Source organism: Myxocyprinus asiaticus, chromosome 48, assembly GCF_019703515.2.
Source record: "Myxocyprinus asiaticus isolate MX2 ecotype Aquarium Trade chromosome 48, UBuf_Myxa_2, whole genome shotgun sequence".
NCBI classification, from domain to species: Eukaryota; Metazoa; Chordata; class Actinopteri; order Cypriniformes; family Catostomidae; genus Myxocyprinus; species Myxocyprinus asiaticus.
In genome coordinates, this window is record NC_059391.1 from 8,445,305 (window position 1) to 8,460,713 (window position 15,409).

General features: G+C 39.7%; 1 protein-coding gene across 1 annotated transcript in view; it reads left to right on the plus strand.

Moving 5' to 3' along the window:
- LOC127437841 (SITS-binding protein-like) overlaps positions 1 to 12,992 on the plus strand; it is a 38,630-nt gene extending 25,638 nt beyond the window's left edge. Inside the window, exons 5-10 of the mRNA XM_051693058.1 lie at positions 4,554 to 4,748; positions 4,856 to 5,124; positions 7,053 to 7,189; positions 8,359 to 8,480; positions 11,144 to 11,323; positions 12,591 to 12,992. Of these exons, the coding sequence (XP_051549018.1) occupies positions 4,554 to 4,748; positions 4,856 to 5,124; positions 7,053 to 7,189; positions 8,359 to 8,480; positions 11,144 to 11,323; positions 12,591 to 12,767 (1,080 nt within the window). The 3' untranslated portion in view covers positions 12,768 to 12,992. The remainder of the gene's footprint in view (positions 1 to 4,553; positions 4,749 to 4,855; positions 5,125 to 7,052; positions 7,190 to 8,358; positions 8,481 to 11,143; positions 11,324 to 12,590) is intronic.
- The last annotated feature ends 2,417 nt before the right edge of the window (positions 12,993 to 15,409 follow it).

Sequence of the window (15,409 nt, forward strand, 5' to 3'; positions counted from 1 at the left end):
CCCACTCCTAACATGGAGCAATATCTTTGGATTCCCACAGCATCCCCACCTTGGTCTGTTCCGCTGGCTCCACCCTTGTCTGTTCCGCCGGCTCCACTTTGGTCTGTTCCGCCGGCCTCACCTTGTTAATCATGTATTTTGTTAATTTTTTTTTATCTCTGCCTAGTTTTGGGGAAGTCTGATATCCGTTCCCTTGAGAGGGGGTACTGTCAGGGTTCTGCCCTTACTTTTGGGTTTCTTCCCCTTTTTGGCAGAGCCCTGACATGTACGTGTTCTTTGTCTGTTTTGTGTATTGTGTCTGGATTCAGCCACGTCGGTTGGTTCGGTTTATTCACTCTGTGGCTGAGTCCAGGTATTTGTGTTTTGTATCGTGCTGTGTGAATGCACCTGGGTTTGTGTTTTCTCATTCCCTTGTGCATTCGTGTCTGTCTTCAATGATAACCCCACCCTCTCATTTGCCTTATTATCTGTCTGGTTATTAGTTAATGTGTTTCACCTGCCTTCCTCGCTTACCTCTTGATTTCTCCCTCTTTATAGTTCCTTCATGTGCTCTGTCTGGTGTTGGATCACTTTGTGAATTTGATTCCTTGTCAGTTGGTTCGAGTCTTTATTGGTTCCTGTTCCTCAGTTGGGTTTTGGTTTGTTTATCTGTTTGTTTCTTATTTTACCCTGTTGACTTATTTTCATTGAATAAAATCCTCATTATTTCATGCCAGCATTTGGGTCTTCCTTCGTGCACACCGGACATTACCAATCTGGTAAATCGTTGAAAGCCTATTTCCATGCCTCTGACCTTCATTCTGGGTCTGAGAGCCTCTCCATTGTGAATTATTTAATGGGGCTTAGTGCTTCAGGCGTACATTTTCCACCTGAGCAAACCACTGGCTCGCATGGCCCGGAGAGCGAGCTTGGCTGCTTTTGGGTTTTCTACTTCAACCACAATTTAAGTGCATTCAGCACCTAGTTAAACTTGATTACTTATGGACCACAGGCAAAATGCAGATTTTTTGTTGTTGTGCTGAAATACGCAAAAAGGGCAGCAAATGTCTAGTTAATTTAACCCTAATAATTATTAGTTATTATATGTAATCAAATTTGTTTCAGATCCTTCTCCGACAGTAAGTATTGTACGTGTGTGACATTTTGCACTGAAGCAATTATAGGTTTGTTTAATCAGAATTTGAACGGTTAATAGCATTAAATTCTGTGTTTTCCACAGAAAACATTATTGGGCAAACAATTTTGATCCATGCACTTGGTGTAGCACTCATTTTCATCAACAGAATGTGCTAAAGGTGAACGGTTAAATTTTTTTCACTGGTAAAATATTTAATCTTATGCCAGTTTAATATGCAGAGACTAAAAGTATAACTACAAGTAAGCCATTTTGATTTCCCCAAAAAGTGTAAACATTGTGGCTCTGTGGCGATAATGGAGCAACATTGGCTTAACCAGTGGCATAAGTTTAGGGTGGGGCTATCTATTTGTCCAAACAATCTGTTTGCCCAACCAAATACATTTACATTCATTCATTTGGAAGACACTTTTATCCAAAGCGACCTAAAGTGAATTCAGGTTATACATTTTATCAGTCCATTCCCTGCATGGGAAACCTGTTTTTGTGTGTTTTATTCTAAAGCTGCTGAACCTTCTGAAGGTACACATTTTACTTACTAGGCTTGGCCCTAGCAGAGTGCAATTTGTTTTGAGACTGAGGTGTATACCTGGCAGCGTTACCAAGGGACACAGGAACACTGTGTCCAAGTCGAAGTGTCTCACATTAAAAGCCAGCAGCTGGGCTGTTAAGTTTAGTTTGACAGAACAAAACAGTTAGAGCTGGTCAAAGTTAAACACATGAAAGGCTTCATTTTTCTAAGTGGATCTGCAGCAGTGGTGGAGAGGTCAGGGGGGCCTGATCCCCTGAGACAAAGACACACATCTTTGGTTCACTGAAATGCCAGCTGGGAACTGGTTTCCAATTAGCTGATGCTTATGTTAATGATACTGATATTGTGTAGTCAGTGTGGGCCATCTGTATTACGTTAACTGTATACTTTTGAACAATAGGCTTTTCACCACTTTTCATTGAAGGTGAAGCATCCCGAACAGTCCGACACAGCAATGTTGGCTCGAGTTTGGAGTGGGACTATCTGTTTGGCCAAACAATAACAGATGGGGGCAGTGTTTGGGAAACCTGTTTGATTTATAGTTATTTAGAAATAGTTATTTTTACAAACCCATTTGGTGACTCTAGTGCTGTAGAAATTACGCACCTCATCATTAACAAAGACAGGAGAGAGGTGACATGAACCTACATCTTCCACATGAGCGCCACATGAGCACCACTCGTCAATGTTTATGCAAACACGGTTACTTCCTGGTTTCAACATGGGTTCCAATCCTGGGTCTCCCATGCCACAGGGGAAGGTAAACATGCTGGAGCAGATGCAAAAATGTCTGATAGGACATAGCACTTGTCTGTGAGTTGGCTTAATGTGGCCGATCCTAGAGTACCAGAACTCTCGGAAACAACATGCTGACTTCCCATGTGATCATGTTGCAAAATGAGAAAGGTGGTACTTCAAGCTTGAATTGCTCCGATGGTAGGAATATTCCTTATTACGGTCCGGTGGCATGATTAATTACATACTTTTTTTAATACGATATTTTTTATATAATTAATAGCTCTGAATTATGAATCATATTAAAACAACAGCCCTTGCCAGAAAACAATGGAAACGCTGGCAAATCAATTTTCGTATTTTTTCACTTCATGATGATGCAAATGATGCACATTAAGTGTTTAATTATTTATCTAGGTATTTTATCATTTTGTGCAGCCACAGAAAATGGGAAATGTAGTTTGATTGTGCAAGCCTCAGCTCATAAAGAGGCTAAACGAGTAGTATTTTGATACAAACTCAGTCAATATTATTCATCAGCAGTACACAGAACACACACAAACTAAATCATACAGTCAAAATTCACAATAATAACTTATTTATGACCAATACCAATTAGGTTCCACCATAATTATTTAATTGACACGTTTCAAACTGGTAATTAAAACATATAAGGGATAGTTCATCAAAAAATTAAAATACTGTTATCATTTCTTGCTATTATTTGTATTAATTCATTATTAAATGACCCATCATTATAAATGATACACAAACTGTTTTGAAGTTATTGATTGATCAAGTCATTTTTCTATTGCATTTATAGCCTACTTGACTGACGTCACAACAGTAGAACTAACACTGAATTGTTCTCTGTGCAGCAGAATTCTTCTAGAAAGATTAGAGGCAGGTGAAAGAGAGGCAAGGAAAAAAAGAGAGGGTTAGGAACCTGCTCTCTGCCAAAAGAATGTTCTCTATGTCTTAAATACTTTAAAGGCTTATCGGGACATTATGGTCAGTGTTGTAATGCTTTTTACAGCTCATGACTGTAGTTTTGTTTATAAGTTGTGTATTTATTGGCCCTTTTTCATGGTACATTGTCTCAATCTTATCTTTCGTTTCGTCCCACTAAGGTTTTGCATTTAAATTAACTATAGGTTTTAAAAACACAAATTTTAGATGTGAGAAAAGTTTTGACAAAGTTAAAAAAAGGTAATCCATATTTGTCTGCATGATATCTGATGCAAGGAACACACTCTCCTGGCCCAACCTGAATACATGTGTTGCAGTGGAAAACCTTCCTTTGTGTTACAGTTATACAAAACTCCATTCTGATGCAATGTTTCTTTTTTATTAACTAGTTTCCATTTAGCTTGAAACCAACAGCTTGACTTGGAATGAATTTGGTTATAAACACACTTGCCAGATTTCGATATTTATTGCACAGATTCCTCATAAGTGCAGCGCTCCAGCTGTACAGTATGATTAATATACATTATTGTTATATTTTCTTAGACACCGTGGCACAGTTAGTGACTGTCATGGTAAAAACATGAATAGAGTTTTATTTTCATTAATGGTAAAGACAATGTTTTTCTGTACGGTTAAAATAATCAACAAAATTATAGAATTCTGAGAAATTAACACTGAGTGTTCTCATTCATCTGTCATACCTGACTGCATTGTAGTTACAGACTGCTGTTGTATACATTAAAATGGTGATGATAATGCTACCAATTAAATATTTTCTGGGCAATCTCATTAGTATTCGTAGATATTTGCATGTAGCATTTACACATACATTTTTTTATTTTGAAGGATAGCCCTCCCAAATTAATCAGATTGGTGGTCGACTGATATAAGTTTTTCAAAGCCTGTTATGAAATTAATTTATTTGGTTGCCATTATATTATGATCTCAATTGAACTGGATTCATCAAAGCGATTCTTTAAAATGAACCAGACTTCCTAAAGCTTTATATGAGAGTGAGTTTAGTATTTTAGATGTTGTTCCAAACCTGTATAACTTTACTTTTCTTCTGAGGAATACTAAAAGAGATGTTTGGCAGAATGTTGCTAGGCCTCAGTCACCATTCACTTTCATTATACGGATAAAATATGCAATGAAAAGAAATGGTTTTGCCTTTTATTTTAGGACCACAGCTACCTCAATGGCAAGAAAAGGTCATCTAAGAGACAGACCAGGGACCTCCCTTTTGTGAAGCTTCTAAACATTTCCATCACCCTGTCCCCATACCTAAGTGTGGACTCCCAGCAGTTCCAGAGCTCCATGCAGGAAGGCACTGAAGCATACTGGCTGAGCCTGCCCTCAGGGCCACAGAATCGACTGGTACAACTGTCTTTCTGTCTGCGTGCACATGGTTTTCTACTGGTCATTGGCAATACATTTGTATATTTATCTGTCCCCTACATCATACTCTTAAAATCTTCCACAAGGTGCCTCTGTTGACTCAGTGGAAAGGCAAGTACAGTGTGAAGCTGAACATCACTAACCCTGAAGCCACTAACTGGTTTCTGGACAAAGTGGACAGCTTGCATAGCCATTTGGGCATGGAGTATGTCATCCTGGAAGGTGGCGAGGGAAACCCTTTCGAGGAACAGGCCCTGCGCCCCCCTCTGTCATTGGTTGGGGATGAATATATCAGACTCCTTGCCGACCTGGCTGACAGGATTGGGGACAATGTCATTGTAACCTCAGGAACAAGGTATTTGATTTAATTGTTCAAATAATCCCAACTGTTTACCATGATTTTGCAAAGTAGGACGTGTCCCTGGATCAACATTCTTGTTTTTTGGGTTAGGATAATTTTAGATGTTGATCCTGGAACATGTCCTACTTGGCAAAATCACAACAACCAATCACAACCTGCCACCTCGGGATTTCACAATTGAAAAGCTTTGTTCAGACAGACAAAAATCCAAATTTCTCAACCTAGTCTCATAAAATGAACATTACTATAACTACACTTTTGCAGACTGACTTTTACATGCCGTGTACTACATTTCGCTGCAGTTTCCTGGAGAAATGAACACTAGAGACGCTACAACAACTATGCGTTTTATTCACTTTCAAGCAAATGATGAGTAAAACGGCTGATTAGGACTTTATAAACACTTTTTTTTCACACTATGCTATGTTATGATATCGAAACACAATAAATTTTTACGCTTGTATTACAGACTCCCTTTTTACACACTTATTCCAATTTGATTAGCTTGCGCGGTATCTTATCTCATAGAGTGTTGGACTTTGGACTCAGAAGTCTGTGGTTCGAGCCCAGCCAAACACGCAAGTTGACATTAGAGACGAAAGTGTCATAGAAGGGACAAGAGATGACGTGGTTGCTTCAGAAAATCTGCTTTTCATTTCTCATTTTGGTTTAGGACACTATCGGTTGGGTTTAGGTGTTTAGGGAAGTATGTCTGTTTTGTTCACTTCTCATTTGATTTTAGATCACTATTGGTTGGTTTAGGTTAAAGTTTTAGGTTAGAGAGGTACGTTTTACTCATTAAAACCTACATATAATATTCACCTTAAAAATGTCGTCTGATTACAACACCATTTCACTCGCTTCTGGTGCGCTCCGCTGGACATTTCACTGGGAAACTGCAGCGAAACGTGTAATAAGGCACGTCATTTCATTTTGCAAACATTTTGCCATGGTCACTTAATAACTGGTTTCCCTATTGAAGATTTCATGAGACCATGGTGATTTTTTTGGAGTTTCCAACTCAAATATACTCAAACTTTTTACAGATTTAAAAAAAAAAAAATCCAATCCAAACCACAGTTGTATGTTGTGTCTCTGTCTCCACAGTAAGATCAGAATTTTGGGATAAAACATCTATGTACACAAACTACACATACAGTGAACTTACTGCGGCAATACTATGTTGAAAACTGGAGCAGCAAAATTTTAATGTTTCCGCCCTCTTTCCACACTAACAGCTACTCATTGTTATTATAAAAGAAAAGTCTCTTTGAATTGTGCAGATGTCAACATCATTAATATGGCAACCAGTGTATAAATACCAGATAGTGATGTCTGAAGTCTGAACAAACGGATCTGATTTCATCTGTCAGTTAGACCTAAAACAAATTGGTTTACGAATAAAGCCAAAATGTCCATTTTCAGTCAATACATTTACATGCGCAGTTATAATCAAGCTACATCGGGTTTTTGCATAGTCGAGCTATAGTCTTCATCTGTCCATCCGAGTGTGTGTGTGTGTGTGTATATATATATATATATATATATATATATATATATATATATATATATATATATATATATGAAACATGCGTAATTGAATATTTGAAGAAAGGCATCACCCGAGGAAGTGCTAAATACAGGTTGCGCCTAGCATGCGCACAATGCTGAGGCCAAATGTGGTCCGATTGACGTGTATGCTGGACAAAGCTGAGCTACAATCGCATTATGTTGGTCTGTTTTTCCGATTTCACAAAAATCAGACTGGACTAAAACATTTACAACATTTTAAAAAGACAAATTGACCGAAATCAGACTTTAAAAGTGCATGTAAACGCACTGAATAATGGGCCCCATTTTCGTTATAGACATATTAAAGGTGATTTGAACTGTTTTTTAATCATGCAATTTCCATTGAACAGGTCCAGCCACAAACCGCTTTTCATCCGTATGAGTGCACTACAGTCCGACTGGAGTTACTCTGGCCTTAAGGGTATCATTCCATCCCTACTGCATCACAGTCTTCTGGGATATAATTTCTTCATTCCTGATGCAGTAGGTAATACCTGCCTACACACACACACACACACACACACACACACACACACACACACACACACACACACACACAAACACACAAATGCATGCATTTACACACTACATTCATCTTTCATGAAGATGCATACCATAGATAAGCACAATATAATTTAATCCACTGTCTTCTTTTATCCATTACAAAAACAAAGACTGTATTTGCAACTTTAATGAGTTGTACAGTACATAGAATTGTACAACATACACTATATCACAATACATACTAAATATTAAAGGAATAGTTCACCAAAATGAAAATTTCTAAACCTTTTTTCCATACAATGGCAGCTCATTGTGACCAGTGGAAAAAGCACATACACTATAAACTATTCCCATTTATACACACCAATGTAAAATATTGACAGTTGTTGAATACAGCAACAACTCTGGAATATCTGGAAATAAAGTGAAGCAACAGAGAATAAAATAGCAAAGTCTTCCTCGTTTGTTATTTTCCCAAGTGTTGCGGGAAAATTACATTCCTGTGGATAAAGCTGCTTACTGAACGAGCCGTAAGTATACGGGAGTAAAGAGTATACAACGTATACAGTGCATGTAAACCGGAATGCTGTATTCTTGCAATAACCCGCTTTCTCACAATAAGCCACTTTCTGGTGTTCATGAAAACACAGTCATTGAGAACCGATCAGTCCGTTTCAAGAACGGGATCAGTCCGATTTGTGAACTGGATCAATCAGTTCATTTAAAAGAATCAGCACAAAAGAACGATTTGAGTTAATAGTTCACTGTAGGAGATGATTGTCTGTGAATAATGACTTAAATGTTGATCAGTTCCTCAAACACAGCCTCAAAAGACTTATAATACAGTGCAAAATTTGTATGTATGACTTTTTTGGTGCTTTTGGCCATGTTTGGTCACTATGAACTAGTGTTGAAAAGAATAGAAATGAGTGAAGTGTCTTTTGTGTTCCACGGAAAAAATAACAGCGTGCAGGTTTGGAACAACATAAGAGTGAGTCAATAATGACAGACATATTTTAAAGAAACAGTTTAAGCAATATACATAAATTTGTGCATTGCATAAAGACAATGACTTCTGTGCCATGCTCATTTGATTGTATTAAATTTGTTGATAAAGAAACAAGAATGCATTTGTGGGCCTCTCATTCACAGGAGGTTCGCTCTCTGCCGAACTTCTTGCAGACGACGACCTCTTCATCCGTTGGCTGGGAATCGCAGCCTTCCTTCCTGTCATCAGCTTCCAGACACCTCCATGGGTCTTTGAGAAGGAATGGGTGAGTACCACAAGGGCAGGTCCTAAGCCCATTCAGGTTTTAGTTTTTATTTGAGTTCCATTAACTTTGTGGTCAGAAAAGAGGGAATATGATGGAGCCAAGTGGGCCATACAATAAGAAAGAATTAAGCTATTGTCTAGAAAGTTTTTTGGGAGGGAAAAAAAAAGACATGACAAATTGTGCTTTTGAACCATTTTTTTAATGCTTGAAAGCTCCAGTCCCCATTCATTGTATTTGCATGAAATAGAGCGATCAGTTCATTGATTGAAATGTCTCCTTTTGTGTTCCACAGAGAAAAGAAAGTTATACAGGTTTAGAAAAAACTTGAGGGTCTTCTTTTCCACTCCTAACATAACACTTGGAACATAATATTCATTCACGCCATGGGGCATCATGAGAATATCCTTTTAAAAATACTAGTTAAATACATCCTAGAATATCAAGTCTCAGCCATTGATATGTTTGAGACCTTGGAGCCCGGCTTGAGTTTAAGACCGGCACAGAAGATCCTCCAGGTGGCTGTTCTTGCATTTCAGGGTGTAATTGCTTGGCCTTTTCCCGACATCACCTGTGGTTAAGGGTCCATCTGGTCTGCATTAACGTCTCTTTCAAATTTATGACTCTCAATCTCAGCTATAATGAAAGCCGTTGCACCAAGAATGACAATTCATAATGAATAAGAGGAAAAGAACATTTCATTTAGTTCTGTTTAAGCCAAACATCACTATTATGATTGCTCATACTTATTATTACATTTACTGCCCAAAACTTTGGCACGTAACTCGTTCTACACCGTTTGTGCCATGGACATGAATTATCGAAGCTTATTTGGGAGAGATGTGCTATTACGACTGTAAGAAATAGGACAGATTTTGCCAAGAGAATGATTAAGCTGGTGAAAGAGTCCCATAGAATTACACTGCAAAATGGCCACACACATTTCATACTGTATCTTGGGTTCAGAACTTTATAAAGACTTTCACTGGGCTCTTTTGAAGTCTTTCTAGCAAGTCAGTGCACTGTCGGCCATCTTTGGAATGCTCCGGGGAGGATATTTCCAGTCATGACAGTGCAACTCCTACTGTATCTACTTGAATGGGGGAACACTGATATCTTGAAAACGGTTGTTCAAGATTACGATCAAAAAACATTTAGATATTTTAGATTTTTTTAACATACTTGAAAACTCATGGAACTTTGCACATGCATCAGAAGTGGTGAACATTTACATCTGATATGGGTTTCAGAATTAGGTGTGGCAAAATGGCTCGATAGCGCCACCTACAAACTTTCAACGATGTGCGCTTTACGGTACATTTCACCTATACGTACGAAAATTGGTACACATGTGTAACATGCCAATACCTACAAAAGTCTCTTGGACCCATGCCCTAAACTCAACAGGAAGTCAGCCATTTCCAGGCCTCGTACTTGAACTAACTCCTCCTAGAGATTTCATCAGATCTATTTCATATTTGGTTATTCTAATCTAAAGGCCTTGGCGATGCTAAATTGCGAAGCTTTTGAGTTTTCACTGCACGGCATGGCCGTGATGGTCTGACAAATTTTGATGTTTCGCCATGAAACAGGAAGTTGTTATAACTCATACATACAATGTCCAATCTGCCCCAAACTTCACATGTTTGATAATAGTCCTGGCCTGAATACATCTACATGCCAATATTCAGTTATAGTTATAGCGTCACCTACTGGCAACAGCCAATTCCAGGTCTTGTACTTTAACAAACTCCTCCCAGAGATTTAATCAGATCAGCATTATATTTAGTCAGTCTTAATCTAAAGGCCTTGGTGATGTTAAATTGAGTTTTCGTTGAAGGGCGTGTCTGTGGCGGCCTGACAAAGTTTGATATGAAACGAGTCACATTTTTGAGGCCTAAACATGCTTTAAACATGCTTTTTTTAAATCTCATGAAACTTTGCACACATCTCAAAAGTGGGAAAATTTACATCTGATACTGGTTTTAGAATTAACTGTGGCAAAATGGCTCGATAGCGCCACCTACATAATTTCAACGAAGCAGCCCTCACGCCACGTTTCACCTACACGTAAGAAAATCGGTAGGCATATGTAGCATGTCAACACTTACAAAAAAGTATCTTAGAACCATATCCTAAACCCAACAGGAAGTCAGCCATTGTGATTTTTCTCTTCAATTTTTGCTCAGTTTTTGCTTTAACTCCTCCTCCTAGAGATTTAATCAGATCAACATCATATTCAGTCAGTCTAATCTAAAGGCCTTGGTGATGCTAAATCGTGAAGCTTTTGAGTTTTCTTTGTGTGGCGCATCCGTGGCAAAGTTCAATGTTTTGCCATGAAACAGGAAGTTGTTATAACTCAAACATAAAATGTCCAGTCTGCTCCAAACTTTACATGTTTTATAATAGTCCCGGCCTGAATACACCTACGTGCCAATATTCAGTTATAGTCATAGCGCCACCTACTGGCAACAGGAAATGTCATGATTTACACTGTGATACACTCTTAACAACATTTAAGTGCTAAAAAATAAAAAATAAATTGGAGTGACATTCCCCTAGCACAGCAGCCCCAACGTGCACCAGGGTGCGAGGGCCCGTTCATCACTGCTTGCAGCTTTAATTATATATGTTTTGCTAATAGCTTTACTGTACCTTCCATCTAGGTCCTAAACCTCACCAGATTCTACATTGCCAAGCACCATGACTTTGTAATCCCTCTGATATTGAAATATGCAGAAGAATGGCAAGCTAATGGAAACCCCATCTACAGACCACTGTGGTGGCTCAGCCCGGATGACCCGGTCACATTAACCATTGATGATGAGTTCCTCATTGGAGATGAGGTAAGATGCTTCTAGAAAAGTAAGACATGCACATACTTTTTTACTAATTTTCCGAACTCTTTTCTCAAAAGTGTCTATACAGTACACTAACAATATTATAAAGAAAGTCCTCCTGGAGTTACCTGAGGTTACCTTCATGTTCCTGTTGTCCTGGGACAATATGTCTGTCAACCATAATCCTAATCCCAACCCTAACCCTAACTACTTCTAAAATCACAAGTTAGGGATGGGCGATACCACTTATTTGTTTTTCGATATGATACCAAACACTATCAAGGCCAATATCGCCTAGACCAATACAGATACCTCTATTTGATGGATTTTTTATTTTATTTTTATTTATTTTTATTTCTGAGGATAGAATATGAAAACAATTATTTAACATTGTATTTAAAAAACTTTATTTTTACTCAACTCAGCCTAACTGCTTCTGGTTGTGTTCTTTTTTTTTTTTTTTTTTTACTTTGAAGCCTATTTTATGCATTAAAATTAATATTTATAAATGATTAAATTCCTACTTTTCCCTAACCCATTCTAGACTGATCTTGTTGTAAATTTGGCGACAGTATATGGAAAGTTCTTCAGCTGAAATTGGTCTTTGCTTACCGAAATTTGAGGTACTGCCCCCAGTGGCCAAAGCTAGAAGTGTTGTTAAATGTATATGCATGTGTTAGCTTCAGTTTCAGGGTGAAATGTCCTCAGAGTGGTGCCAAAAACGATTTGTAAAGTGAGTTGTTTTTAGTTGTTAATGATGTAATAAAGTCAGCAGGAATGAAAATTTTACTAACTCTACACCCAAACCCAAATCCCAACCCTAAACCTAACCTCCAGTAGAGTAAAAATGTAATCTAAGAGGCAAAATGCAACTTTCGAATTCAAATAATCATTGCTTATGCAAACACAATTACTTCCTGGTTTCCACAGGACCAGAACCAGTGTTTCCGAGGCCGCTCATGCATCGAGCTATCAGTAGCACTAGAGAGAAAGGGAAACATGTTTGAATTGATGAAAAAATGTCTGATGGGAGATGGCACTTGTCAGTAACTCGGGGTCAGTGTCAGGATATTGGAACATTCGGTAACAACATGACGAGTTCCCTTGCCATCATGTTGCTCTGTCAGATGAAAATAATACATTGATATGAATGTTGTTGAAGTCCCAACCCCAGACCTAAGCCAGACCCTAACCCTAACATTTGACAAAACTATGAACTTGCAGACAGGAGATCAGCGTGTAATTTATTTTTTCTTGTTTCTTGCTTTTCCAGGTTCTTGTAGCACCAGTGACTGAAAAAGGAGCTTTACAAAGAGACATTTACCTGCCAGAGAGTGAATTTCAATGGCAGGACACAAACAATGCTCAAGTGTTTGACGGAGGGATGTTTCTGGAAAGTTACCAGGTTGGCCTTGGGGACGTGCCGGTTTTCGTACGACGGAGATCCTGAGGCTTACTTACCACTTTTTACAGTTTTTAAAGTTTTCACTTGTGCTGATCTCAAATTGCACTTTCCACAAAGACCATTATCTGTGTCTCAAGTAGTCTTGAGAGTTGGTAGATTACATTTGCACTTTAAAAAATCTAAGTGTTTTATATTTTCTCATGATTTTTAGATCCCTCTTGTTTTTATCCACTATTTGTTTTGTTGATTCATAAGCTTTTTTTTTCTCAGAAAAAATCTCGGTTACGTATGTAACCTCGGTTCCCTGAGAGGAAGGGAACGAGACATTGCATCACTAAGCTGACGCTAAGGGGAGTGTCCTTCTACATGACCTAGTTGAAACCTTTCTACATTAACACCAGGATTGGCTATGGCATTTAAGCCACGCACTTTCAGGTATAAAAGCAGACGTGCAAACACCATTCCACAGAATTTTCTGACTGAGGGACAAACAGTGCATCGCTCACACCTCAAAAAACCATGAGTCCATTGTGCGGCCACACGATGTCTCGTTCCCTGCATCTCAGGGAGCCGAGGTTACAAATGTAACCGAGATGTTCCCTTACGATTCAGTACACTTGACATTGCGTCACTAAGCTGACGCTATGGGGAACAGATTCCCATCATGCCGCAGTACTGGACTACACGACATAACCTTCCCAGAGAGGAAACATGACACCAAGGTCCGAATATATATATATGAACTGTTGCCATATACAGTAGTATGAAATAACCCCTTCATGAACTCAGTCGGGAAGGACGTTTTATTTATAATGAAAGTGCTTGTGACTTTTGGAGATACAACAGCCTGAATGCAGGTGGTTGTGTAAAATGACAAGGAGCCCATACTTCAAAAGAGGGGCATAAATGTATGTTTGGCCAACGAAATAGAAAGCACTCTAGACAGAGAGTACTTGTGATGAGAGAGATGGTTGTAAAACGTAGCGAATGTGTTTTTAGAAGACCATCCTGCTGCAAAACACATACGAATGAAGAGGCCATGAAGAGGCCATGCCTTTTGTTGAGTGTGCTTTTACACCAATTGGGCAATTTGCACCCTGCGACTCGTAAGCCAGGGCGATTGCATCAACAATCCAGTGAGAAAGTTTTTGCTTGGAGATGGACATTCCTTTCGTGCATCCTCCATAGCACACAAAGAGCTGGTAAGACAGTCTGAACTGGCGAGTGTGCTCAACGTATGTGTGTAGCGCTCGCACAGGGCATAACAAATGCAGGGACTGTTCCTCATCCGAAATAAATGGAGGAGGGAAAAAGGCTTGAAGTTGAACCACCTGTGCTCTGAAGGCCATGGTTAGAACCTTAGGCACATAGCCTTTTCTGGGTTTGACAGTGGCTTTTGAAAGTTCCGGACCAAACTCCAGAAATGATTGCAAATCACTGACCCGTTTTACTGAGGCCAGAGCCAGCAGTAATGTGGTCTTAACAGAAAGCACACGCAATTCAGCAGAGTCCAGAGGCTCGAAGTGGGGCCCCGTGAGTGCTTTTAAGACCAAAGCTAGGTCCCAAGTTAGAACTGTAGCCGGGCGAGGGGGATTCAGCCTCCTCGCTCCCCTAAGGAACTTTATGATTAAATCATGTTTGCCTATAGAGGTGCCAGTTTCGGGTGCGTGATACGCAGATATAGTTGCCACATAAACTTTGAGCATTGATGGAGTGAGCCCTGCGTCCAATCGCTCTTGAAAAATTTTTAGAATTTCAGGTAAAGGGCAGTTCACTGGGTCTTTGCCGTGTGAAAAGCACCAATTAGTGAACACATTCCATTTCAGTGCATAGAGGAGTCTTGTAGACTGTGCTCTAGCCTGTAAAATGGAGTCAGTTCTGTTACATGTAGCGTGCCCCGTTCAGGGGCCACACATGCAGGTTCCACAGCTGGGGCTGGGGATGCCAGATTGTGTCCTGCTCTTGAGAGAGGAGATCCCTCCTCAGTGGTATTTCCATGGAGGGTTATCCAAAATCTCTATAATTTCTGGAAACCAGGACTGGATGGGCCACTTTGGCGCAACCAATAGAATCGTTCCTTGTCCTCCTTGACTTTGCATATGACAGAGTGGAGGCAGCACACCGGGGAAACGCATATTTGCATTTTGCAGGCCATTTGTGGGCCATTGTGTCCACTCCTAGAGGAGCTTGGGACTTGGAGTACCAGAGGGAACAGTGAGCGTTCTCCGTGGAGGAAAATATATCGATCTCTGCTTTGCTGAATATTTCCCAAATCCTCAGGACAGTCTGAGGATGAAGTCTCCATTTGCCCGGCATCGCCCCTTGGCGTAACAATAGGTCCGCACCGTAATTCAGACGGCCTGGGACATATGTTGCTTGCAGGGAGAGGAGATGGCGCTCGCTCCACAGGAGGTGGTGACGTGCCAGTCTCATCATTGGTAGGGAATGAATTCCACCTTGGCGGTTTATGTACGCCACAACTGTGATGTTGTCTGAGCGAATTAGAACATGCTAATTCGCTATTTTGGACTGAAAAGCCTTCAAGGCTAGGAAAACAACTGACAGCTCCAGGCGGTTGATGTGCCATGCCCTTTGCGCACCTGTCCAGGTGCCAAAAGCTGGACGTCTGTCGCACACCACCCCCCAACCTGTGATGGAAGCATCCATGGTCACTACTTTCCGCCTGA